This window comes from Dermacentor silvarum, chromosome 1 (genome assembly GCF_013339745.2).
Source record: "Dermacentor silvarum isolate Dsil-2018 chromosome 1, BIME_Dsil_1.4, whole genome shotgun sequence".
Classification (NCBI taxonomy): domain Eukaryota; kingdom Metazoa; phylum Arthropoda; class Arachnida; order Ixodida; family Ixodidae; genus Dermacentor; species Dermacentor silvarum.
In genome coordinates, this window is record NC_051154.1 from 54491357 (window position 1) to 54519182 (window position 27826).

The following is a 27826-nucleotide window of genomic DNA, read 5'->3' on the forward strand; positions in this document are numbered from 1 at the left end:
ATGTATAAGTGCTTTTATATGCATACAAGTTTGCAAGTCTTTCAGTGTTCTCTAAGGAGCTCTGTGGTCTCCCTGTGGGATACACAAAATACCTTCAATTCACTGTGCCATAAAGGCTACATGTGCAAAAGATGCTGGCAATGCCAGACAAGCACTACTGGTGGAACTTGGCTTGGAAATGACGAACATTAAAGACAGTTGACAGAAATTACAGACAGTCCTTTAATTAATGTGCACAGGCGGCATTCAGGACACTTGAACACAGTCAGATTAAAAGGGAAGTGAAACTAAGCAACTATGCATAAATAAAAAAAAAGTACTGAATCAGTCCAGAACATGTAATATATTGCACATATCCCCAGTTATAGCTAAATGAGCTATAATAGCACTTTGTTAAAATCAGAAGAATGACAACATTTTAATTGTAGTTTAGGCTGCCTGCACAATCAAAACTCGAAAAAATTAAAATATATTCTTGAAGTCCATGCTGATCACATGTATAAGTGTGTGCAAACACACAATCTTCCTTACCAAAACACACTGTGCACATGCACTAGTGCTTACCCTGGTATGGCTGCCATTATGCTAGGTGTTGGTGGGTCTGGTGCCAGCAGGGCCCCTGAGCCCACCAATGAGCCCCTGGGTCGTATCGTGAAGGTTGTACCCATAGCCGAGTAGCTGGTGGTGACGCTCAGCTGCCGTGTCTCTTTCACTGTGGCTCCAGGTCTTTCCGTGAGTACACACGGATTTGAGGCACCACTTAATCGCACCACCTTGCTGCTCTGTGGCTCCAGGGCTGGCCTGTACGTGTCTGAAGAATGTGGTAAACATAGCCCTGTTTTTGTGACACCATGTTACAACCATGACTGATAGACACATATAAGATGCGCAGGAATTTGAAGTATGCGAAGAGTTTTCATCATATCCCTAGAAGTCTTTGCAGTCAAATCACAAGTGCAGCTCATTCACTGAATGACTAAACCTGATGGCAGCTGCCTACGCTTGCTACAGAAGGCAAGGAAATAACTCTCGGCAAAGAAAATGAAATGCAGACAAAAATGACAAGAATTAGGCTGCAAAGCTTAATGTGGTGATGTGGATGTCATAATCGAACTAAAACAATGAAACAAGAAAGACATAACCCCACATTGTGATACATGCGAAAGCAAGTAAAAAATTTATCACTGCCACTAAGTCCTAGAAGATTGACATGCTGCAACAGCAATGTTTATACTCAATGCACTGCTTGCAGTGGTTCTCAAACATTTGGCCAACATGAAACCTTTTACATGCTGTAAAGTTATTTAGGATCTAGACTGTTAAGCTTTTTTTTTTTTTTTTTTTTTTTTTTTTTTTTTTTTTTTTAGAGAAGAGCATGCACAATAAGTTAGACATGTTGAAAGCAGCACAACTAAAAGAATGTTATACTGCAATATTGCTAAATAGTATGTAACTGGCATTCTATGATTAATGTAAAGACAAGACAGGATGTAAAGACAAGTAAAGACAAGCTGTAGACAAGATTGTTTGGGTCACATTGAATTGATGACAGAGAGCCAAATAAAGTTCAACATCAAGAACCCTGTTTCTTTTTCTAAACTCGTCTAAACTGATGTCCGTAAAGTACTTCACAAGGGCACCATTTGAACTTTCTTGGGGATACCCTAAAGATCCACAAGCTGTGGTTTGAGAAGTCCCATCTTACTGCAACCTTTAATAACATGATCGGTTACTAAAATTGAAAATACAATAGTTGAATGTAGCACAGCATTGGCAGCACAAAGAAGTATGCACAGTTAAAACCTGCTGAAAGTCTGAAATATGTTAAAGCATAGGCCCTTCATAGCATCAGCACAGCCAAAAAAGACAAAATCCCTCTCCAATTCTGGACTAAATGACTTGCACTCCAAAAGATACCATGCAATCACTTTTTAAAACTGCTTTGGGCATTGTACTGTGTTGCACAGTGCCTGTGTTACAAAATGTACTCCTAAATGACACTATGAGCAATGGAACACAATAGCAAGTTATCAAATTAGGTGTAAATATAGGGAAACATCTTATTGCTGTCACATATGCATCTTTCCTGGGAGCTACATTTACTGTAGCGCACATCAGTTTCTTTTGCTTAAAAGTAATATTGTTGCGTCCAAGCGCGTAAAAGGGACGTGCGAATCAAAAGGAAGGAGGAAGATGAAAACGACGACTGTGCAGCGGCCATTCCTGCTGTTCATAGCCTGCTGTTCCTGCTCTCGCACGCCTAAATAAACCCCTTTTCCCCGTGCTTGTAACAAATTGGTGGAGGTGCGGGGTAGACCTATACTCAACGGTCGCTGCGTGAACCGTCGGTTGCCATGCGGTCAAAACGGCCATGTTTCTCATCTCGTGTGGCGAGTACGCACCAGTGATGCCGAGTGTGCGACGGTACATCTCTTCCCGATGAAGCAACTCTTCGCATTTTTTCGCGAACTATTTGTCGTATTGTAGATGGAAGGTCAACACACGAGCTCGGCTATACACTTGCCACCGTTAAGACATCAGCCAGGCGACCAAACTTTGGTATTATCCGTCGCATGTTCAGCGTCTCAAAGGTCCTGCAGCGGCGAATGACGTCAGACACAGAATCCAAGCTTTCTTTACCAATAAAAAAATTGGACATCTTCGGCTACTCCTTTCAACAAATGTCCAACTTTGTCATCTTCAGACATTTGAGAGTTGACTATTTTACACAATTTTAGCACTTCTCCAATATAAGTCGTACAGGTTTCGCCAGGAACCTGAGCCCTTTGCGAAAGCGTCTGTTCAGCGCGTTTCTTTTTTGCACTAGAGTCCCCAAAATGCGCCTGGATATCCAATACGCGCCTGGATATTGTCCTCGACTGCATCAAAAACGCTGGCCTGGTTCTAAACTCCAAGAAATGTAACTTCGGTGATCGCCAAACCCTTGTGCTGGGTCATCTTGTTGACAAAGACGGTATCCGGCCTGATCCCCTCAAGACGGCAGCTGTTGAGGCATTCAGTGCACCGCAGTCAGTGAAGCAACTTCGCAGTTTTCGGGGTCTTTGCTCTTACTTTCGCCGATTTATTCCTGGTTTTGCTGACGTTGAATAATCCTCTGACAAATCTGCTACATAAAGACGCACGGTTTGAGTGGACACCCGAGTGCGATTCTGCATTTCGTCAGTTAAAGTTCCTGCTGACCTCCCGACCTATCGTTCGCCACTTCTATCCTACTGTGCCGACAGAAATTCACATAGATCTAGTGGCGTTGGTCTGGGTGCCGTCTTGGTCCAACGCTATAATGACCGTCAGCACATGATTGCTTATGCAAGCCGCTTGTTAAGCAAACCTGAATGCAATCACACGGTGACAGAGCAAGAATGCCTCGCTGTAATCTTTGTGGTTCAGCGATTTCGCTCTTACTTGTACAGACGCCCATTCCTAGTCGTCACAGACCGCCATTCCCTGTGCTGGCTCATGAACCTTCGCGACCGTTGTGGTCGCCTTGCGCGCTGGGCTTTGCGGTTGCAGGAATATAACTTCACTGTGTCTTACAAGAGTGGCCGAAAACATGCTGACGCAGACTGTCTTTCCCGTATGCCGCTTACCACAACGGACTGCGACGCCGACGACTTTGATCATCTCGTTGCCTCTGCGACACCCGCTTTTCCTGATATCGATGCGTTCAAAGCAGAACAACGGACAGACACCAAATTAGAGCCACTCTTCACTTCAGCCCATTCTACTTCAACAAGCAGCTACTGTGTACGTGACGGGCTCCTGTACAAAAGGAATTACTCAAGCACGGGTGCACGCTTCCTTCTAGTGGTGCCGGAGCGTCTCCGCCCAGCAATCTTTCAGGCTATGCATGATGACCCTACCTCCGGTCACTTAGGCACTGCTCGCACCCTTTATCGCATTCAAGAATGCTTTTACTGGCCCCGGATGCGAGATTCGGTTGAGTTGTATGTCGCCAGCTGCATACCGTACCCAACGTCGGAAACTTCCAACCACTGCCCCATCTGGCCTCCTTCAACCTGTGCCGCCTCCAACCTTGCCCTTTCAGCAAGTTGGAATTGATCTGTTAGGACCTTTTCCTCAGTCATCCAAGGGGAACCGCTGGATAATTGCCTGCGCAGACTATTTGACGCGCAACTGCGAGACCGCGGCTATACCATCAGCCACTGCCACCGAAGTGTCACTCTTCTTACTTCACGTTATTGTTCTGCGACATGGACCGACTTCTGTTATTATAAGCGACCGGGGACGTCAATTCACAGCAGATATCGTGGAAGAGCTTCTAGGTTTATGTGACTCGCACCTCAGGCACTTGACGCCGTATCATCCGCAAACGAACGGCCTCACTGAGCGCACTAATTGAACGATCACGAATATGCTTTCCATGTATGTTGCATCCGATCATAAGAATTGGGATGAAGTTCTTCCGTTTATTACTTACGCATACAACACCGCCAAACATGAGACAACCGGTTACAGCCCCTTCTTCCTTCTATATGCTCGCCCGCCCCGGTATACACTTGACACTGTCCTCCCTTTTTACCACCACGACAATCCTGCGGTCGCCGATATGCTATGCCTCACTGAAGAGGCTTGGCGACTTGCGCATCTACGGACTTTGGCATCGCAAGAAAACTCCAAAGCATGCTACGACGCACGACATCGGCCTGTTACATATCACCCTGGTGATCTCGTTTGGCTTTGGACTCCCACAAGAAAGCGCGGCTTGTGCCAAAAGCTGCTGGCAAACTACGATGGACCGTATGTTGTCATCGACAAGATCAGCGAAGTGAACTACACTCTTGCGCGCCTCATGAACGCTGGTCGACACTCTGCTAGGACACAAGTCGCGCATGTCACCAGGTGTTGAAATCATGCACGCCTCGACAAGGCAGTTGACTCACCCAGTGGGCTTTGTCTGCGAGGAGAGGTATGTCGCGCCCAAGCATGTAAAAGGGACGTGCGAATCAAAAGGAGGGAGGAAGATGGAAACGACGACTGTGCAGAGGCCATTCCTGCTGTTCGTAGGCAGCTGTTCCTGCTTTCGCACGCCTAAATAAACCCCTTTTCCCCATGCTTGTAACAATATTATAAACAGGAATTCAAATGATTGTAACCTAGTTGTGTTACACAGATCTTGTTCTGCAAGGGCACCGAGAAGCTGGGAATGATAAGAACATGTCCCCACTGTAATCGTACTTGTCAATTTTTCCACCTGCACAGCCAGCAATGGATATTTACACAGCAGCTTCACAGGCTGAAATTTGGACTAAGATGTTTGCCAAAGAAGGTGTTTAATACTAGGAATGAAGCATGCAGATATTTCATGCAGAATGGCAGAAAAGCAAACTTTAGTCTTGTCCTCTTAACTTTGTATGGTAATGTATTGCATAGTAAATTTTGCGTAATAAATTGCATAGGCTTAATTCTTAAAATCTGTAATTATGGATTTAATCTCTTCATATAGGTGCAGTGCTGGTTTTCTCGGTTCACGCAAAATCCAGATTTAGTGATACGTATTAATGAAAGAAGACATAAGACACACACTGTCTTCTTCCCCCAGTGAGTTTTACAGCAGTTTTTTTCTCTTTTGCACTTGCCTGATGTGGTGCGAACATAGAAAGCAAGAGGAAAATGCAAGCAGTGATGGTGAAAATATTGTTAACAAGCCCATTGATAATGCAGACATCCCCATCGATGCTCCAAATTTCACTCTCAATAAAATATGATATTTATGATATTTCAAAGATGGCTTAGGAATATCACAATGACTAAAGCACTGCTTTTCCTCCAAAGAATAAAATGGTTTCTACCTGCCTAGCGATATTGTAATAGGTTCTTCCGTGAATGCAATTGCGACATCTCCAAGAACACCCAGGGTTTCACATCCCCCCCTGATCACATGACTTTGAATAAACATAACAATTCTATTGCTGGTCAGCTGCTGCAGGTTTTTGGCCATGTTTACTTTCACGAGGTAATTATGATGAATATTAAGGTGCTCATATATGATGCTCTATTTACCACCCACTTTAATTATTGTCTTCTTGTGGGGTACTGCCCCTGCCAAAAACTGTTCTGTCTTACTTGAGTTTCCTTTTTAGAAAACTTTGACCTCGCCACTTCCTGTCAAGAATGCTATGTCACACTGATAATGCACATGTTGTTCGTGACCTACAAAGGAAAGGCATGAAAGATAATGAAGATAATTGTTGTGGAACAAAGGTGTGTGTAAACTGTCTTTAGAGTGTACTATCAACCAAGGGAAGGGAAGTCCAGTCGAGTACGGCAGAACATTAGGCGAGGTGATAAAATTAGTAAATTTGCAGGCACAACTTGGAATCAGCTAGCGCAAGACTGGGGTAATTGGAGATTGCAGGGAGAGGCTTTCATACTGCCAGTGGACATCAAAATAGGCTGATGATGATAAACAACCAAAAGTACATTTTACGCGCAAGCGTAACTGGTTCGCATGTGAAATTGGCGATAGGTAGTTTGAAGCCACGAAGGAAGCGAGCACCAGAGGAGGAACGCGCCTGGAGGTGGAGAAGTGAATTGCATGCCGGGGAAAGTACGAAGGAGTGCGCTGAGCGCACGGCAATGCAATGCCACCTATAGGAAAGCGGGGAAGGAGAAAAGAGGCAAAGAGTCGCGGAGGAGGAGGGTAGGTAGAGGCACGCTGGGTTGACCTCCTCTGGCAGTTGCTACGGATGCTGTGCGCGCAATGGACGTACCGGATTCGTCTCGTGATAACATCGTCCCCGCACGCCGTATGCAGGGGCGGATCCAGGTTTTCTCTGAGGGGGGGGTCAGCTTCTGTCAGTGATGATGATGATGATGATGAGTAGCCTTTCTTATTTACCGAAATTTACCGTTTTTCCTCATGATAAACCCGCGTTTTATACGGCTAAAGCAACACCTGTAGCCCTCCGTGGTGGCTCAGTCAGCTCACGTTGAGCACGAGATCGCGGGATCAAATACCGACCGTGGCGGCCGCATTTCAATGGAGGTGAAATGCAAAAACGCCCGTGTTCTTGCGTTGTAGAGCAGGTTCAAGGAACCCCAGGTGGTCAAAATTAATCCGGAGCCTTCCACTACGGCATGCCTCATAATCAGAACTAGTTTTGGCACGTAAAACCCCAGAAAGAGGAAGAAGACCTGTAGCGAAGCCAGGTATCGGTTTCTCCGAGCTTATAGGAAAAGGACGTTACCCAATACAGCCATCTGCTTGGCGGCTGCGCCTGATAATACAGGGTGTTCAAAACTAAGCTTTATGGTTTTCTTAAAGTTAGGCACTGGGAGGCACGCGAAAACCACCTGTGCTAATAAGTTATATGGCTAGGGGGGGCACAAAGTGAGATGATAATTATCGCTGTGAGCAGCCCAATTAACTAAAATTGAACAATTATTTTTTGTTAACTGCAGTAAGTGGGTATGTTTGTATTGAAAACTTAGAGACAGTCGAGTTTCTACACAGTATCAGTCGGAAGAATTATTCTAGCGTGTCCGTGGTCCGAGATATCAGACTCCAAATTTCAATTGTCGTACTGCGCAGAATAATCGAGAATAAAGACGCGACAATTCTCATGAATTCCCGTGAATGATCATGAAGCTCAGTAACCACTTCTGTGGAGGGATGGCGGTGACATCTTCTCTCTTGAGTCGTGGTGGTGTGTTGACTAGAGGAACGTTCTTGAATACGGGCGTAACGGTCCGCTCCAACGCAGCAGCCACTACGCTGGTTGTTTACGATATGCGAATCACCGCGTATGAAGACTCACGACGCCACCTACAAGAATAATGATGTGGTGTAGTAGGCGAGAGTGCGAGCCAGCGTCTTCATGTTTTGTTTCCCACGCGACGTCATCCTTTTACACAAGGCGCGCATCTGCTCCCGTTTCTCTAACCACGCGACGCCATCCTAGGCCCGCGCGCTGGCGTTGGCCGCTGACGTCACTTCGCAGCCGCGGCTCAAGGCTTCGCCCTGCTCTGCGAGAACGCCCACTCAGCCTCCTATGCTTAATGTACGACAATAAAACTGCGAAGTTACAATGAAAAACTTGTAGCGTACGAACGGTACTGTGCTCGTACTGGATATTGTCAACGTGTAACTGTGATCCCAATGAGTGCTACAGTTAAAAAAAGTTGCCTATGCGTAGTTCTTAGTTTAGCTGTTAGTTGTTATTATTTATATATGAACACTTCAGCAAGAGATCTCTTTCATTAAGCAGGTTGGTCGCGGAACCAATGACAGCTAATGAGGCAACCGTTGACACCCCAGGGGGAAACTAAGTTAATCAGGCGCGAAGGCGCTCGAGCGGACCTCGGAGTGTTTGGCACCCCTCGTTCATTCGACGCCACCGACGAGACGAGTAAGGCACGGCAGGCGCCAGGAGGTCCAAGGTGTTCATGAGAAAAAATAGCTACGCCAACTTCGCCACACCACACTCCTACGGAATACAACTAAGCTTGTGAGCGAGCTAGCTTTACTTCTACATGGCTGATACCACTGGTACTAGCGAAAAATACTTTTGAAGAATGCTGGTTGCCATATATTTTTTTTATTTTTGTGCGACAGGGCCATCCCCCTGTCAGCGAGGGGGCGATGCAGAAATCTGAGGGGGGGGTCAGGACATCCGGACATCCCCCCTGGATCCGCGCCTGGCCGTATGCATTGTATGTGTTACTGAAAGTGTGCAACAGTCAGCTGACGATGCCAGCTCAATCTCACGCCCGCAAGGGAGGAAAGTCAGGAGGAAGCTCGCCATCTTCCCACCGGAGGGAGGTTTACTCCTACGGCTGCTGCATATGGCGCTGCCGCACGAGCCCTATCTTGAAAGCGATCTGCGATGCGGACAATTTAGGCGCACCGAAGACTGATAGCTTCGTGTGCGCCATAGCACCCATATGCTTGCACGTGACCCATGTTCACGAACTTTTTTTTTATTTATTTCAGCAGCACTGAGTATTGCACTGTGTGTGTATGAACTAATTTTCTCAATTTGAAGCAAGCTATAACTGCAAAAATAAAAAAAACAATAGCAGTGTTGTTATACTTAGGCCGTATTCACAAGCGGAACTTACCCTTAACATGCGACTTAAGTAGCCGGTCGATGCTTAACGCGTTTCATAGACAAATCTTGTACTTAAGGTAACCTTTAATCGATACTTGAGTGTGTACAGCAAAGTAAAGTACAGCTATTGGCAACTTAAGTGCGACTTTCGCTACTCTCGCCTAACAAGCAAGATGGTCGACTACTACGGCAGCCTCACCGACTTTGCCGATTTCACCGGACGTGTGCACAACATTATATGTATGATGAGGCATACCGATATGCGCTGCCATACGGCCACGGCTTAGGGATCGACAGAATCCCATGGAAGTATACGACGCGGAATTCTCGTGGCGGTACCGCTTTTCCAAGCAAGCGGTGCTACGGCTGTTGGAAATGCTGTCACTGGCCCGAAAAGACAACAAACGCGGTCACCCCGTGCCGCTGCTGCTCCAGTTTCTGATCGCGCTGCGATTCTACGGCGCCGGAACCTTTCAGGTTGTCACCGGGGACACCTCGTTATTGTTTAATTAATTAATTTTTAGTTTTTTGTATTTTACTCAGCAGAATGCACATGCAAGCACTGCAACATTTATATTCGCTGCAATCTGCTGCAAAATTTTTTTTTTTTACGATTGAACCGATCGTATACGTAAATTATTTACGTACCCTCGACACCAGACGACATACTTGACCCGAAAAGTGTTACTTTCTAAAGTGATACTTAAGTGTTCTTTTTGAAGTACTCTCTTAAAACTTTCCTAACCCTTGTGCTGTTCCCACACTTATTGACCCCCTACTTAATTTCAGTTTGTGAATACGGGCCTTATTGCACCCAAAGCTGACCAGTCACCAACTACTGTTTTGGTGACAGCCTGTTAAAAATATATTCTCACTTTTGCATTGCTATTCATAGCCAACAAAACAACGTAAAAGAGCACAATGAAGTTTGCCACATTTGTTAATATTTCTGCCAGACAAAAAGGAACAGGAATCACAACACACAAGTTTACATGGACTAAACACATGCAGACACAGACCAGTTGAAGTTATTACAAAGACAAATGTAATTGCAAAACAAGCAGGCTGTCAATGCACACGAACATGACTATGCTGTTTACATTGGTACATACTATCCTTTTGTTAAATCTAAATGACACTTTTTTCACTAGGTCATAAATATGGTCACAAAGTGCCCATATTTCTTGCCTTATACATACAGGCTTTCCCAAAAACATTTGCCCTATTACTCTGAGTAAGCTGAAGGAAAATGTGTGAACAGATTTACAGATGTCCAATTGATTGCTCAAATTAAAGAGATACATGAAGAACATAAGTCTAAATATTAGACAAATGCCAAATGTTTTCCTCATTTAATCTTAACTATGAAATGAATGTAATAAATGACCTCTACATTACAATACAGAGTGATAAAGACAAAAGATCAATGAAATTGAATGAGAGAACAGTGCAAGATATTGAGGACAAAAACAAACTGACAGGATGTATCCAACATCCCACCTGAAGTTCAGTCATCGAAAATGTTAGCTTTTAAACACACTAAGCCACTACATTGGGAAATAATTGCTAAAAAAACAAAGCAAATTACAAGTGATCATGACAGACAGGAGGTTAATTAATGGCAGAAGGCATTATGCAAGATGAGAATAAAGCAGGTTCCCAACACTTGCCTAAAAATAACAATTCATCTTCAAAAATGGGCAAAGAAGACATCCTGAAGCATTTGTTATTTTACTTGATGTGATAGGCCCCCCAACAATCTCCCACTGTGTCTTGTCATTTGCTCTTCCTATGAACTGTCTGATGAAACATCAGATAGCAGCCGCATTTTTTACAATACGCAGCCATGTGATTGCCAAGCCCATTCTTAACAGTCAGCCTGTGTTGGTGTCTGTGTTGCTTAAAAGGGAACTTTTTCATCAATGAACTTCAGTTCATATGTCGCATATGCCCTTGTCAGTTTGCGTTTTCGTCCTCATCTTTCGACACTGTTTATCATTTGATATGAACGACCAACAAGCTCAGATCAAGATGCTGCTTGATCAAAGAAATGAATATGAGAGAAGCATACCCTCAGGGGGCGCAGGGAAGGGATTGTCCTTGGGTGGAGTGCGTGACACTAAAGTGAAAAAGAAATAAGGAAATACCTCAGTGCACAAATGACCAAGCTAATTTTCTCATTTAATAAAAAGTGACAACTCGCAAATTAAAGCAGCTGATATGAGTATATGCTTGCCAAAGCATGCCAGGCACTACCTGTGTGCTACACTAAAAGCAACAATTCAAAAATGCATGTTGTAATTCATCATATTTGTTAAAGTTCATCGTAATAAAAACTAAGTGGTTGCCATGATTTATTCTTTCACTGCAGTTCTTATACTTTCCCTACTACATCATACTCAATTGAACATAAAGTGCAACATAGTAGAACACTACATTTACTTTAGGAAGAACTTAAGAACAATTATTTCCGTAAGTTAGCTTTCTCAACCCAATACCATAATGCAAGGCAACACAACACATATTTGACAAAATACAACACAAGCACATAACATGCTCTCATGCAAAGAAAATAAGCACAGGCTTGCTATCATGCACATCTACGTACAGTGGTGGAAGTGGGGAAGGGTGGAAGGGTGGATAGTTTAGCATCCTAATCCCCCCTCCCAAAATTTTTCAGGTTGCAATAAGCAATTTATGGGATGTAAGCGATATGCTGGAAATATGACTGCCCTCCCCTCATTACACAACAAAATCCTGGTAACATGTCCATTGTCTTCAGATCACTATCTTGAGCATGAGAACTAAAAAGAAAAATACTTGTGAACATAAATGTGAATTTGCTACCAGAGTATAGCCAACTTGCTTTGCAACCAGCCAACAAATGTACTTCTAACTTCACCCCCCAATTCATTCCCATTTTCTAAATCCTCTTAATATTATATCCCCTTTATATATATATATATATATATATATATATATATATATATATATATATATATGGTTGGGGTTTGTTTCTGGTTAGTCAAGAATTTCCTCTCAATACTCCCAGAAACATAAAATCCCACACACTTTATGTCCTTGATATAAGCATGTTTGTAACTAAAGTTTCTCAACTGGTTATGTGCATGCTGCGTAAAAACAGTACATAGAGACAAAATGTTATTACTTGTACCAAAAATGCTAAATTTATGACATAGTATTTATGAACGAGCATATGCGAGGCCACATTTAATGTTACACTGCGCTTACATCAAGCACACCATGGACTTTGATAATGATGTGGGTAAAGATGCGTTGGAGATTGCAACCAATTTTTCCCTATAAATTTGTAACAGGATTAAGAAATGAAACAAGAGTATTTTCTTATTACTGCGAGAATTAATTTTCAAGATTTACAAAACTAAATTTGCAACGTGGTGAACTCGCTTGCTGCACGGAAAAAAAAAAGTTTCTTAAATTCCAATTTCTATACTTGGAGCACAGTTAAAATCAATACTCCTTTATCTCAGGCTCTTTTATGGAGTAAGCTATTTCTTCGTGCCCCTTGACACAAGTGGGGCTGCACTGTATAGGGACTTTCATGCTCAAGTTGAAACCATTAGAAAATACCACAATCCCAAACCAAAATGATTTCTTTCCACTGGCTTTTTAGCTCATTCTGGTAACTGGATGTATGACTAGCCCCTCCCTTCCATCTTTTTCCAGAAAGTTTATTTCACAAATATTACCAAGCACATAAAGGGTGTTTCATTTTAGCTGCACCAAATTTTTTTAAATTGCCTGTGGCAGATAGCACAATTATAGTCCTTGATTTAAACTACTCGATGAGACGGCCATTACTTCCACGAGAAATCAAAACGGCCTAATTGAATAAAAAACATAATTAGGCTAATTAACTTTTTAATTAATTATTTTACGGCACATCTTAAAATCTACGAATTATAGCCGCTCAGTTCGCAAGGTGTATCCAGTTGGAACGAATTCTCAGGACTGAACCAGTTTTGAGATATTAATTTCCAAAGTGTAGGACGAAATGCATGATTGTTCCAGTTAAATTTCTGAGGAAAACACTGTTTTATGCATTGAAGCACACACAAAAAAAATGGGAGGACACTAAGCTTCGCCTTTAAGAGTAGAAGGCGATAGCAGTCAAAGATCCCTGGCTGCTTATCAGGCTTTTTTCTCGTATATTCAAATTGCAATCCGATGCTATCATGTCTGTAGATTTTAGTCAAGTCATACTTTACAATTTTTCCGATTAATTTTACTTTGAGAAAATAAATTTTTGTTCACTAGCGCTTTGCGCCACGCAAAGGGCCTGCCCGGTCGAGGTGGTTTGGCACACGCTCGCAGTTCGAGGTGGTTTGGCCACCAACGACGTCTGCGAGCCCGCGCCGACGCCGGATTTTCAGCGACACGGGGCATTTAACGCTTTCGCGTTAAAAATATGCCCCGAGTGGCACAAGGTGACAGTGAAAAGCGTGCTGTAACCTTTATCTGCATAGACTGTACAGGTATTCTAATGACCTTGCCTAATATTAGTTGAGTGTGTGCTAAAGGGCCCAGTGCAAATTAATCCAGAGACCTCCCTACGGCCTCTCTAATCACCAGATTTGCCAGCTTTGGGACATAAAGCCCCATAATATAGAATGATTATTTTTTAAATTTAACACACACTGATGAAACAGAATCAAATGCTAGCAAAATGTTGTACTTCATTTGTAAGAATGTTAAGAATGTAACATGTGAGATTGTGACCAGATAAAAAATCTCCCTGAATATAAAATAATCAAATTTAGATTTATCTTTCAGGGTGAATCTTATTGTCAGTTAGTTATAACCACTTGAAAAGGCGATGACTACTGCTACGAAACTTTCAGGTTTGACAATTCTTTCACAAAGCTGATTTTCTGTATTGGCATCCCTGCCAGGTAGATATTGCCATATAGGAAAGCTAATTAAGCGTACAAGTGTAAATATTAAACTTCCTCTAAAATAGCAGCCATTAAACAGCATCACAATTTCGCCTTTCTAGTCCTGGCTCCCATTTCTTTCTTTGCTTGGGGCAATAGAAATAAAATATGCTGATAAGGATGGATAACATAGCTTTTCCTAACTTTGTAAAACGCAGATTGTGACAGCGCTCGACAGGACAGAGAAGAAACAACAAAGACGGAAAGCTGACTAAGTAAGGTCATTCGGCCCTCGTTCCTTCTGTGTCCTTCATTGCACTGTTAACATCTACGCTTTACCAAGGCAACAATTTTTTCTCAAATCAATTTTATTCCTGAGGTGATCATTTCAATTTAGGGATGCAGACATTGAATGTTTTGGCACTAACATTGAACAGTGCATGTGCACAGTGGTGGCATGGCCTCAAATTAAATCTAAATATGTGCTTCCTGCTAGTCTACAAGTCATGCAGCCTGCATTTTTCACTTTCACCAAACCTTGCCTACACACATCAATATTTGCTTGATTTGTAACGGTTTTGTCAGCTGTGCTAGGTTTCACAGGAGAGGAGAAACCAAAAACAAATTCTAAAAATCCTGTTATGTTTATTGTTGCACACTAGTGGGTGGGTTCCTGAGGTTGATCCGTAGTCAGCAGGGGTGTGTTGTTATGGGTTATAAATTCAAATCTAACAGCTCTGATTATTTGATACATACTATATTTGAGAGCTGCACAGTCCCCATTTTTTAACAATTACTTGAGGCCAAATACGTACCACATATTTCACACAAATGGTGGTTGCCTGCTGGCCGCTTGAACTATCATCAGCACCTGACTGGACATGACAAATGCCGTGACAATTTTTCGCATCCTAGATAAAATATTGAACTCCAATACCTGAACTCAGAGTGTGCGCTATGATGTGTGGTACATGCACTGTGCAACCAAATTCCAATTATTACTTTCTTTTTTTTCCACAACTTGCCGCTACCTAACAAATGATTTCTCAACTATAGGGTTCATAGGAATCTAATGTCTCGATTTATACAACATTAATTACTGTTCCTATAAAGGAGTTCACGTTTGCACGACTGATTTGTACAGTGCTTTAAGTATTAGCATTCATGCTTAATGTTGAATTAGTAGCCAGCCCATAACTTTCAACATGAGTTTATTTTATTTAGCTTCTTTGTTCCATCACTGCCATTACCATAACTGCACAAACAAAGTGACCTTTCTACTCTTCACTTGCACATTGCCCAGTTGAGTGCGCTCTCTTAAGGTTATAATATCATACACCAAAGTCACAAATTTCCTTTGTTTGCAGTCTAGCCACCCATATTTAATTGTACTCCATTTATTTTAAATGACGAAAATGCAATCTAATTTAATACCTGCCTCCCATTTATCACCAAATATTTTTTTATTAAAGTCACCAAGTAAAAAAAATCAGTTCCACATATCTAATAAGTTACCAGTGGCTGTATCATCATCATCATCATCATCATCATCATCAGCCTATATTTGTGTTCACTGCAGGACAAAGGCCTCTCCCTGCGATCTCCAATTACCCCCGTCTTGCGATAGCCGATTCCAACTTGCGCCTCCGAATTTCCTAACTTCATCACCCCACCTAGTTTTCTGCCGTCCTCGACTGCGCTTCCCTTCTCTTGGTATCCATTCTGCAATTCTAATGGTCCACCGGTTATCCATCCTACACATTACATGGCCTGCCCAGCTCCGCTTTTTCCGCTTAATGTCAACAAGAATATCGGCTATCCCCGTATGTTCTCTGATCCACACCGCTCTCTTCCCATCTCTTAACGTTAGGCCTAACATTTTTCGTTCCATCGCTCTTTGTGCGGTCCTTAACGTGTTCTCGAGCTTCTTTGTAACCTCCAAGTTTCTGCCTCATATAATGGCACCGGTAGAATGCAATGATTGTACACTTTTCTTTTCAACGACAGTGGTAATCTTGCAGTCAGGGTTTGGTAATGCCTGCCGTATGCACTCCAGCCCAATTTTATTCTTCTATAAATTTCTTTCTCACGATCAGGGTCCCCTGTGAGTAATTGACCTAAACATACTCCTTTACAGACTCTAGAGGCTGAATGGCGATCCTGAATTCTTGTTCCCTTGCCTTGTCTTCTGCATATTATTCTTCAACCCCACTCTTACATTTTCTCGGTTAAAGTCCTCAATCATTTGCTGTAATTCGTCACCATTGTTGCTGAATAGGACAATGTCATCTGCAAACCGAAGGTTGCTTAGATAGTCGCCGTTGATTTTCACTCCTAAGCCTTCCCAGTCTAAGAGCTTGAATACTTCTTCTATGTGGCTGTATAGACACTAAAAAAAACGAACAAGAAATTGCAATCATATTGTTGATGTCTGTACCTTTTACGTCTTCAAGCAAACCATAAAGCTCAGAGAGCATATCGCTTCAGCTGCATAGTGTCATCCCGAAAAGCTTTATTTTGTTTTTGATTCAATGCATTACCCATAAGACATGAGAAATAAAAGAACCATTACCACACAACTAAATAACATTTTAAGGACTGGCAGCCTGCATGCTATACCTGAGAAAGAAATGTGACAGTATTATCAAAATCAGCTCACCCATGAATTTGATTAAACTGCCTCTGGAATTAGCCCTTGTTACAAATGCCATTAGAATCCTGGGAAAGACGCATATTGTACCCTGATATCGGAATCAGCCAGCCTAATTGTGTGTTGACACGAACAACACATGCTGGTGAGTGTGCTATAACATGCTATCAGATTCAGTGGTCATAGCACGTCATAATGTAACATGCCAATCAACACTTCAAACATATCCCAGTGAACACATGATGTTTGGAGGATGTCCAAACCACAATAATTGGCATACAAGACATTCAAAGGTTAGTAATTTTACAAGCCCACCTTGCAATGTATTCTTCCTCATTTTTGTATATTTGAAATGGCTTAATCCTAGAGAAGTTAAAAATAACAAGGGAATGTTGCGATAGCAGTTATGAAAAATAAATTAAGCTCCTAAATAATGTTTGTTAAAGAATGAATGACCAAAAACTAGAACGCACATCTACTGCAGCTTCACTCCTCAGTAAGAGCAAAAAGCTGGGCTAGTTTTTTCTAGTCGAGACTAAACATTGTTCCAGCAGAAGAAGACACAGACGAGGGAAGGCAGAACGACGCAACACATGCTAGGATGACAAACATGGAGCGTTTTCTGTCTTCCTCGTTTGTCTGCATCTTCTTCCATATGCTGTCCGCCTTTAAAAAAAAAAAACTGCCCAGCACACCCTCAGCAGCTTTCATATTTAGTACACAGCTACAATTACTTGGTAGCACAGAAAGATTACCAACAGCAACCCACATGACAGATTCCCAAGATACATGAATGTCAGTTCCTCAATCAGAACAAATTGTAGATTAATTAATGCCTAAATGTCCAAATGACTGAAGGGGTGCACCACTTAATTATTCAGGAAATAGTTCCCATGTTCCGACTAGAGAGAACATTGCAATGTGGTGTGCACAAACATAAATGTGAGGACGACTTTCTGGGAAAGAGGTGCTTGCATATGCAATGTTTGGCCATGTTCACAATGGCAAACATCAAAATGTTAGTGTACCCTAAAAAGCTTCAAGGTTTAGTTGCTAAATGGCAACTTGTCCATATTATACTACAGAGCTTGGATTTCCTTACAGTTGAGTATGAATGTCTGGTTTAAGTGCTTTCTGCACCTTCTGCTGACAAAACTGTACTAGCGTGAAGTATGCACCGCTGAAACTGAGGCTCAGGACATGTTCAATTTTTCATTGGAATAGATGCGATAAGTCACTAGTGAACGAGAGGTAGGGGAACTCAGGGGCCTGATTTTTTTTATTCACCGCCATATGAAACCGTCAGATAATTAAGCCAAGGAAGCCATAGAGGAAATTATTTCTTGTAATGCACATAATGCAGAGGATGTGGGTTTGGCTCCCACCGGTTGCAAGTTCTTTTTTACATCCACATTCATTTCTCTTTACCTTATCATTTCTACATTTCAATTAAAGCAACAAATAATTTCCCCTATGGTTTCCTTGGCTTCATTATCTCTGGTTTCATATGGTTCTGATTCTAAAGTGTGGCAATGCTGCAGTGATCAAGATGCAGTGAGTCTACAAGTGCCGCTGGCATAAAAAGTTCCTGCACTGGTGATGCCGGACATTTCTTTCATGCAGACGTAGGGCATCCCGAGTTGATCTAATCTACCCCCAATGCACAAGCCCACTGACAACACCAATAGCTGTCAGCAGAAGGCAGAGAAGGTGCTACCAACCATGCTTTCAGGTTATAGTAACAGAGCTGAGCTGTGCACAGTGAGAAAGTTAGTATATTGAATTTCAAGGAATGTAGCAAACTTCGCTTCTGATTAAAAAAGAGTTAATACAGACACAGTCGAACCTCAGTGTAACAAAACATTAAAAAATAAAGACATTTCTTTCATTTCTTCAGTAGTTAAACAAGTTTAATTAGGGGTACTCTCAAAATACTTCGGTATTGACAATTTCCTTAAAGGCTGTTTCAGTACAAGATTCTACCACATGTAGCATCGCTATCCTATAACTGCCTGCAATTCTCTCTAGTAGTTATTCAAGTGTTTCAAGAGTTCAAGTGTTTGTTGTGCCAATATCCTGGCAGAGTTCTATGTACATCAATGCGTTGACTGGGACTGCTTTATTCCAACACACAAAGTAAGAAGAAAAAATTACACCATCTTCCAGTAGGGGAACCCTGAGTAGTATGCGAAGGAGCCAAGGGGTCGACTCAAGGTAGTTTTATCAGCTGTATAAACTTGGACATGCAGCAGCACCAGCAACACGCAGAACTGTTGTTGACGCTGTCGGCGTTTTGCCCGCGTTCACACCGAACGCGCGCGGCGTTGGTGACTGTTGCCGGTGCCTCTGGGGCGCCTATCGTCGCGCCTCTAACCTAAGCTGCTTCGCATTATCGCGCGCGGAGCCGCAGGTGTTGCCATTCGTTGCGCAATCTGGAGAGGAGAGGAGCGTCGGAGAGGAGAGGAAGAATGCCGAGAAGAGAGGAGATGAGACAAGGAGAGGAGAGGAGGGGGAGGAGGATGCGCATGCGCAGTAGGGGTGTGGACGCCGCATGGCAGAGGGAGGGAGGGAGGGAGGGAGTGACATAGCCCCGACCGTAAGCTGCTGCGCATCTAAAATAATAAACCCATAACATTCAGGCAAATGCAAAACACAATCACATTGCAACCATACTGCAGCACCTGAATTGAAAAAGATTTTGCAAGCATACAAAAAAGGCATAGAAACTGGATTCATACTTCCATTCTCGACCAATGTCTCCAGAGATGCTAAAAAGCAAAATTGAAATGATAGTGAACACTAGTACACAATCCTAAATGAGAAAGGTCACATGAACAACAAAGCAATTCTCAAAAATTATCTGAAATATTTAGTTGCCATGAAACAGTCTTATGATCTCAGGGAAACAATTACAACTACATCTGCTCACCCAGCATTACGCACTTACAGGTACAGGCGGGGAGAAAATTTTGCGGGATCTGCAAGTGCATACTAAACTAGATTATTGCACTCTCCAATGAAGAAAGTGTCTGGTATTGTATACTGGTGGATCCACAAGCACGAAAAGATGTGCATGCTCAATGCCATGTCTTGACACTAGACGTTCGATTTGTCAGAGGGTGCAAGAACGCAGTTTGGCACACGCTCGCAAATCCTGCAAAAATTTTGTCGCCACCTATGCATGCAGTTAAAACATTTCCCATAAGCAGATATTAGACCTTCTGATGCCCTTGACGTATTTATTCGTGATCTTTACTCCAGCCTGCTAATTTCCTTTATGGCTTACCAACAATTCAGCTTGCAGTGTTTCCAGTGCTCTTCAAAGAACTACATCAACTTGAGGTCATTAGTAATTGCATGACAGGTTATGCTGACATCAAATTATCAAACACTGCTTTTCACTTCAATTAAAAATGACAATTATATCTGCACAGAACTCGGATCTTGCTCTTAAATATGCTGGATTAAAATCCTGCCTCATTCTGACATTTGATGCATGAACAACAAACTGTTCTCAAGCAATTATGTTATTGTGAACTTCACTAAGCAAAGAAAAATTTTGCCAGTGAGAAGAGTACCAAGTTATGCACTAACATACATAACCATGTAAAGGGTCTCTCATCAGGTTCGGGCATTGTGAACAAACAAGCCCAGTGAGTAAATCATGCTGTGATGATCGAAGTATTACACTGATGTACGCAATGAAAATAGCTGAAAATTCAAACAAAATCTATGCATTCTTCGCCTCAAAGGAGCTCATATCATGAGCAAGCCGGCGTAACATGCAGTGGCTTGTCTATGTCCCACACAGATTGCAGCATGCAAATGACCTACAGAGCTCACGGAACCACCGTGTAGCAACAAGGGAGACTAAAGAAAGGAAGCGGCGGTCAAGGGTGTCGGGGTCATGAGAAAAAGGGAGGTGGGTCCTTGGTTCCAACAACAAGAAGCCAGTACAGTCGACTTCCGTCAATATGAAACTGATCGAATTATCCGGCGGGTCGGGTTAAACAAGATGCAGAAAAAATGTCACAACAAACCACTAATCATTCGGCAGCATTTGCCAAATTTAAACACGCCCCTCTATCAAATGTGCCCCCTCTTTCAATGTGTATAAAGTAGAAAACTAAAGTAGAAATATAGAAACTAACAAAGTAGAAATCAAACGAGCACCCGATTTTTTAACAAGAAAAATGGGCAAGGGTCTAATGTGTTTTGCACAATGGCGGCAGGTTTTTTAAAGTCACTTTCCTGCAATGCACTCATGTTATGCAAAGGCTGTTTTGAGTTTTAGTATGATTGCCTCGCGCAGGCAATTTTAGACAAATTTTTTTTGAAAAAATGAACAAAACCGCACATTAGAATCGGGTAAATGCCGTAATCAGACATTGTGAGCTACAGCTATTGCTTCGGTCTTCCTAGGGCAGGTCGAAAATAGGCATTTCCGGTGGGAGATGACATGTGTTCAATGCGTTCACTGTCTCATAAGCTTCATTGAGACAGACGCTGCTGCTAAAGGGGTAGCTATTAGGGTCACCATAGGGATCAAGCGTGTTCGTGCTGACTCATAACATTTGAATTATCCGGCGAAGGTCAATTTTAGGATCGAAATAACGAAAGTATGGGCTCATAGAAAGGTAAAGGCATCTGCCAGGATTGAACTAACCAAAAAAAATTGAATAAACCGCACTCGAATTAAGGGAAGTCTACTGTATAGGAATATAGCTCGTGGGTGCTGGTCAGAGCTTGATTGCTGCCGGAAGTGTAACTCCCCTGAGCACATAATAGATTGCTAACATTTTATTTGCTTCTATGTCGGCTACAACTGAACCCATTTTAAAAATTATTGCAGTAACACACCCCCTGGACAGCATTTCACAAATTCTAGTGCAATTTCTAGTGTGTGCAAAATTTCCGATAGGGCCTGAAGAGGGCCCCTTTTAAAAGGGCACTGAAACACTATTTGAGCATGGTAAGGAAACATTTCCAATCTATAGACAATGCTGCCGTGAAAATGTGAGCCAAATATTATATTATTCAGGTAAATGCAGCAGGGTATGTACAATTTTGCACAATAGATTGCTTGCTCTTTCCAGTGGCTTTCGAGGGCCTCACTATTTTTCCACTGTGGGTTATGTCAACGAGGAGGTTTCAGTCAGTGCAATGGTCCAAAGAAGCCAGCCATTGGGCAATTGTGTCCATGACTCCGAATCACTCGCGAGTAAAAAAAAAGCTTATGCAAACATGCCCACCCTACCAAATCTTCTCGGAGACGTGGAAGGGGTGGTTGCTAATGTATCACACCTGTCCTGCTACCACTCTTTTGTTGCTCTCAGGCAGCTTTGTCAGACGCCAACCTTGAACACTTTACCGCAGAAAAGAAAGGAGTGGTAGACAGGGCACTGCAATCAGCTCCAGACCAGCCGAGAGAAACTGATGCGTTCAAATAAAATGGGAAATGTAAACATTGAGTTCTTTATATCGCCATTCATATTAAACCCTTTCCAATAACTTATTCAGGAATAAATTGACTGAAAACCATTACACTCATTCGAGCATATTTCTCAGGTTTAAAAAAAAAAAATTGTTTCAGTGCCACTTTAACACAGCCAAAAGTATGCCTCACTATCAGCCCTTCTAACCGGCAGCAGTGGGAGACCCTGCTGCTCAGCTCAGACCAGCAAGACCAGGTCTGGGCCGTCCAGTTAGCCGAGGCAGCCGCTGAGACCCAGGGGATCTCGGCCGTCTGCTAGGCGGAGGGAGGCTGCGTCCGCCCTCCTGGCACCATTAAAGTTGTATCTCTCTCTCTCTCTCTCTCTAGTGCCATGAGTGCAAATAACAGATATCAACGTAACTAAGCTTTCTTGTATTATCACCAGAATTGAAATGCAAACAGCTGAGCACGTATCTGAAGCATAACTGAAGGTACAGTGCGTACCGTCAGTCAGTCGTCACTAGACAGGCGCGCGAATCCGTTTTGCCGAGAATTGCGAGAACGCTCACCCTACTTCCGAGTTTTGCTCCCGTTTTCTTTGATTTGAAAGCGAGTAAACAAAGCTTGTAGCTTGTGGTTGACAATTACCTCTTTCATGAACCTTCCTTCATCTTGCAGGCTTCCGCAGAACTCATTTGCAGCAAACAAATGAGTTGGAAAATATTTCCGATGTCCACATATCAGCAATAAAAGGACACAAACAACTGCTTGTCACTGTAACTTTCTCAGCAGTAATACAAAGAGCATCAGACTCACATTCCTGTGATGGGTGGAATATTTTGTTGTAGTCCCTGAAATCTTTGATGTCAGCTTCACCTTCTGTCTCCAATGGAAAAGTATCACCATCATCCAAAGGCTTCATATGCATCACTCTGCAAGCAATTACACATTTAAAGATGTATAAATATAAATTCAAATTATATAATTTTATATATTTATATCTTTATGCTACTTTATTTTTCTTCTTTTGGGGGGGGGGGGGGGGGATGGAGAGGGGAAGTGGAAGGTTGCTTGGCGGCTGCCAAATCATGATGGCTGGTTTTTTGGCTATGAAACAATCAGTCACTTTCTTTCAACACCCGTGGTGCCTCTGAAATTACAAATACTCTATTTATTTGTACTATCTTGAAAGAAGCACAGGAATTACCAACTATACCTTGCTTCACATATCTTCCATGTATCAATGTCCCCTTCAACAAACGGAGCCCCGGTTTTAGAATTTCGAAGAGTGAGTCCAGATTTAGGACTAACTGCACTTATGTCTTTTTTGAGGGTATAATTTACAGAAATTTTGCATTGGGGAATCATTTTTGAGAAGTATTCATAAAAGTCATGAAAGAATGGCAGCAGCAGTACATTCTTCGAGACAGGGAGCTGAAAATTCTCAATGATGTTATAAATCAATTGTGTAGTTTAATGTCCCGAAGCTGACCAATGGGTTATGAGGGACGCTGTAGAGAGGGCACTCTGGATTAATTTCGATCACCTGGTGTTGTTTAAAGGAATACGGACACAAAATCAGAAAATTTTACGAAAATGCTGAAAATGAATCCTCAGTGTGTGATAACACCGAAAATAAGTAGTCACTTAGCTCATTTTTGAGCCGATGGCTTTATTTTTGGCGTTTTTGTGGGCGCGCGCCTCGCCACTCGACCCGCGGCAGTTGGAAGGAGTGACGTCACGACACCCTCGTCGGATAGCCAGCCGGCCGGCCGCAGTCATTCGAAGCGCGCCGATGCCGCCATCACGAGCATGGATTCGAGTTCTGGTGCCTCTACCAGTGATGAGTACACGTCTGAAGACGAGGACCATTCCAACTTGGCAAGAAATATTACCACTTACGGTTACGAGCCTTCCGCGTCAAGCGACGAAGAAGAGCAGGTGGCCGTGGAAGTGCCGGTCAGGTTTTCGCGAACCGTAGCGCGAAGATTTCGCTCTGCACCAGACACTTGTGCAAGAATTATTTGTCATTTCCTCTGTAAATTTGCTTTTTCAAGAGTGCACACAGGCGAGGCAGCTGCGGGGTACTTCAGCACTGCGTGGATGACTCAATAGTAGTTTCTGCCGTCGGCTTGAGCAACTGCTGTGAGGTATCAGTACCTCCGAGACTCTCACGTCCACTTCACCAGCCGCCCGACAGATGGCAGCACCTGTCTGGCATTCTCCCCACTATTTCCCACTTTTAGCCTGTGTAGAAGCAGAGCTGTGTGTCTGCCCCGCTGCCATGTTGGACTGATCTCGTGAGTCTCGTTCGCTAGCCTTGTATTGTTTTACTTTGCTTTTCCAACATTTTTAAAGACATTACTGCCTTCATGCCCAGCCTCGGGCATCTCGCCCCAGCCTCGCCCTCGCACTGCTCAAGAAGGCTGCAAGTGAACGAAAACAGTACCGACATCTTTTCGCCTCCTCATTTGAAACACGCCGCTGATCATTTCTGCCTCGCGTTTTCGTGAGAAGACCGATGGCACAGCGTAAGACTTCAGGCGTTGCCTTTTGAGCGGCATGCGGAGGCTTTTCAGCACAGCCGGGCTGGTCACATAATCATCGTCGATGAAGTGGTCCGCGCAAATGAAGTCTTTTTTTAGACGTCTCCAGGTTGGGCGTGATAGCTGATAGGCAGGTATCCAAAGTTTACGCACCTTCTCATCTCCGGGAAACATGTGCGACGGCGTGTCACGACCGACGATGCTGTTATAACAGCAATGTCTGGGCATTCCCTTCCGCTGCGATGAATGCGTTCGTACCAAGCAACGACTGCGGGAAAGCTCATGTAAGACGTACCACCTGTGTGGAGCGCCGACGGGGATAATGTTTCAGATGGACCACGTGCGAAGATTGCCGAAAGGGGTTAAACAAACGCTGCAAGGGACCCACACCCCCGGAAACACTGCGACGGCTGTGGCCGACCTTGGCCGCGCACACGCGCTCGGGTGGGTGGGTGTTATGACGTCAAATTTCAGCTTCTGCCACTTGGAGGCAAGGTGCAACAGAAAATTAAAAAAAAAAAGATGTTTCGCGTTCTTTTTTTCGAAGCAGCTTGTTGTATTCCTCATTTTCAACAGTTAAAGTTTTGTTCCGAAGCAAAAAAACACCCGCCAACTTTTGTGTCTGTATCCCTTTAACATGTGCCTATATTTAAGTACACGAGCACTTTTGCATTTCAGCCCCATTGGAATGCAGCTGCTGTGGTCGGGAATTGAACCAGGGACCTCAATCTCAGCAGAACTCCACAGGCACTGAGCCACCATGGCAGGTCCTATGTGAAGCAGAACTTCTTTACGGTCTTACGAAGCATGAAAAATACTTAATATTAATTACTTATACTTTTACAGTCAATCCCGGATATACTGAACTCGGATATATCGAATTACTGTCTATATCGAACAGCTGTAAAACCGGCTTGAAAATCCCATGCAAAAGTATAGCAATGCATACTACACAAACATCGAACTCCCGTTAACTACCACATTTGATATATTGAATACTGTGCTGCCCTGCGCCTCTGCAAGTGCGCTTCGCCTAACAAAGACGCAATCACGACTCGCGTCGTCGAAAATATTTATTGCCGACAAACTTGAAACAGCACTTTTGGCAGATGCTGTGAAGCAAAATATTATATACAATGGGCAGTATATGCTATGGAGAAAAAATGGGCGCGTTGATCTCAGTTTTGCTCGCTGTGAATATGGATGGCTTGTGCAAACTGTGGTCGTTTGTTATCGGCAAGATAAGATCACTACTCTGCTGCACGAACGCAGAAGGCCTCCCGGGGTCTGATACACATTCCACATGAAAGCATGGATGACATCCGATCTTTAGTCTGAGTGACTCCGGGTATGGGATGCTGAACTAGAGATGCTGTGCCACTGGGTTTGTACTCATGTAGACAAAGGCTTCCTGTGAATGGCATCTTACGATTTTGCAAGCTGCCAAAATGAATCCGACCACAACCTCCACTTGGACAGATCTTTAGAATACAGTTTGAATTTAACTAAAACCCCCCTAATGCAGCAGCGGCATGCAACACACGTCGATGTGTGATTAGCGGGCCTGAGCAGTATGAGTTTCATTCGTATTCGCACGGTTACACTGAGTGAGAATGGATTGCAAGCTGGAAGTCATACTTTAAAAACTAACAGTGCATGTTAGAGTTGGCAGTCACTGATGTAGGGGTCAGAAGGGAAGGACCGATAACAAAGGGAAGTATCAGCCGCAATGCATCGGAGCACTAAGGGGCTCTTCAAGAAGACACGCAAGAAGACGCACGTAGACTTTTTTATGGGCGTTCAAGAAGTAAGGACGACTAGTTCCAACAGGAAGTCGGTTTCAAAACTCAACAGTCTGTCTGGCTCACTGCCCATGTATGACGATCGGCCGCTTAAACGGCATATTGTAATGGACATGCGGCCGCGCACGTTCACGTGCAAGTCACTGTAAAGTACGCTGATGGCCACACAGTGCATATTCATACAGGCTAGCTTGCTTCCGCAATACATCCATTTCTACCTTATCTTGAATAAAAATGCACAACAAGCCCTCCAATGCACGCGCAGCGCACTGCAGTCTCATGACAAGGCTACGCGAGCTTTTAGGGTTAACGTTGCGAGGACCATTCTGCAGCGCGAGCGATTTGGAACGTTCGCGAGAAAAAAATAAGTCAACTTTTGTGTGTTCGATGCAGCCTTAGAGAAGCAAGTCGAAAAGTTCCCGCTTCTCAGGGTCTCGGGAAACTGTACGAGACGTGCGGAGATCTCGCATAAGCTTCAGATAGGCATATCTTATATTTCGAATTATTGATATATTCAACGATTTCATGATCCCATTCGAGTTCGATATATCCGGGATCGACTGTACTACTTTCCGTGTAAAATGGAAACTAGATTTTTTTCTCCACTGTTATTTCACATGTTGAATACACTTCCGATTGCACCCTAAGTTAATTGAATTTTCAGTGGTTCCGAGGGTCTAGATTTGTGGGTTTCAGCAGTTTCTGAAGACTTGACTTGCAGGCTTTATTGTTTCTGCACATGTCCTCACTACTCGTATGTAGGCATTTTCATGCCAATGCTTTCATTCAGGATAGGGCAGACATGTTGATCATCTGCTACTGCAATATAACCTTCAAATTCCAACAAGTACAAGTGAAAACAGTGTAACAGAAGGATGTCACAATGACTGAAAGAGACTTACACAATATGTAGCTGCCAAACACAATTTTCAAAGAACCAAACATTATACAACTTGCAGAGTATGCATGTCTTATCTGGCATGATTAAACAATAAATTTTGGAGTTTGTGAAGTACTGGCAGTTTACTGCTCTTCCAAGGAGCCAGTAAACTGCAATACTTGAATAATTAATTTTCTACAAAGCCTGTAATTAACCTACACAGATTAAACAGTTATCGTAGGTCATTCACAACATGCTTCCTACTTCCTTACTTTAACAAAATATAAACAATGTGAGAAAATGAGTACTATGTAATTATTTTCAAAGCTCATAATTACCCTACACATTTTATTAAACTTTGGTCACATGTCACACATAGCATGGTGCCCATTTCCTCCAACTATGAAACTGCTGCTGTCTTTGGTCCTCCCAGAGAAGCAGGGAAACTTTATATGCCTTATAACACCTCTAAATAGGCCGAACACGAGGGTTTGGCAACTTTCATT

General features: G+C 43.1%; 1 protein-coding gene across 1 annotated transcript in view; it reads right to left on the reverse strand.

Moving 5' to 3' along the window:
• Positions 1–27826, reverse strand: part of LOC119463446 (katanin p80 WD40 repeat-containing subunit B1-like) — a 171883-nt gene that overhangs the window by 52498 nt on the left and 91559 nt on the right. Inside the window, 4 exon segments of the mRNA XM_049668221.1 lie at positions 565–811; positions 11164–11211; positions 19397–19426; positions 22909–23024. Of these exon segments, the coding sequence (XP_049524178.1) occupies positions 565–811; positions 11164–11211; positions 19397–19426; positions 22909–23024 (441 nt within the window).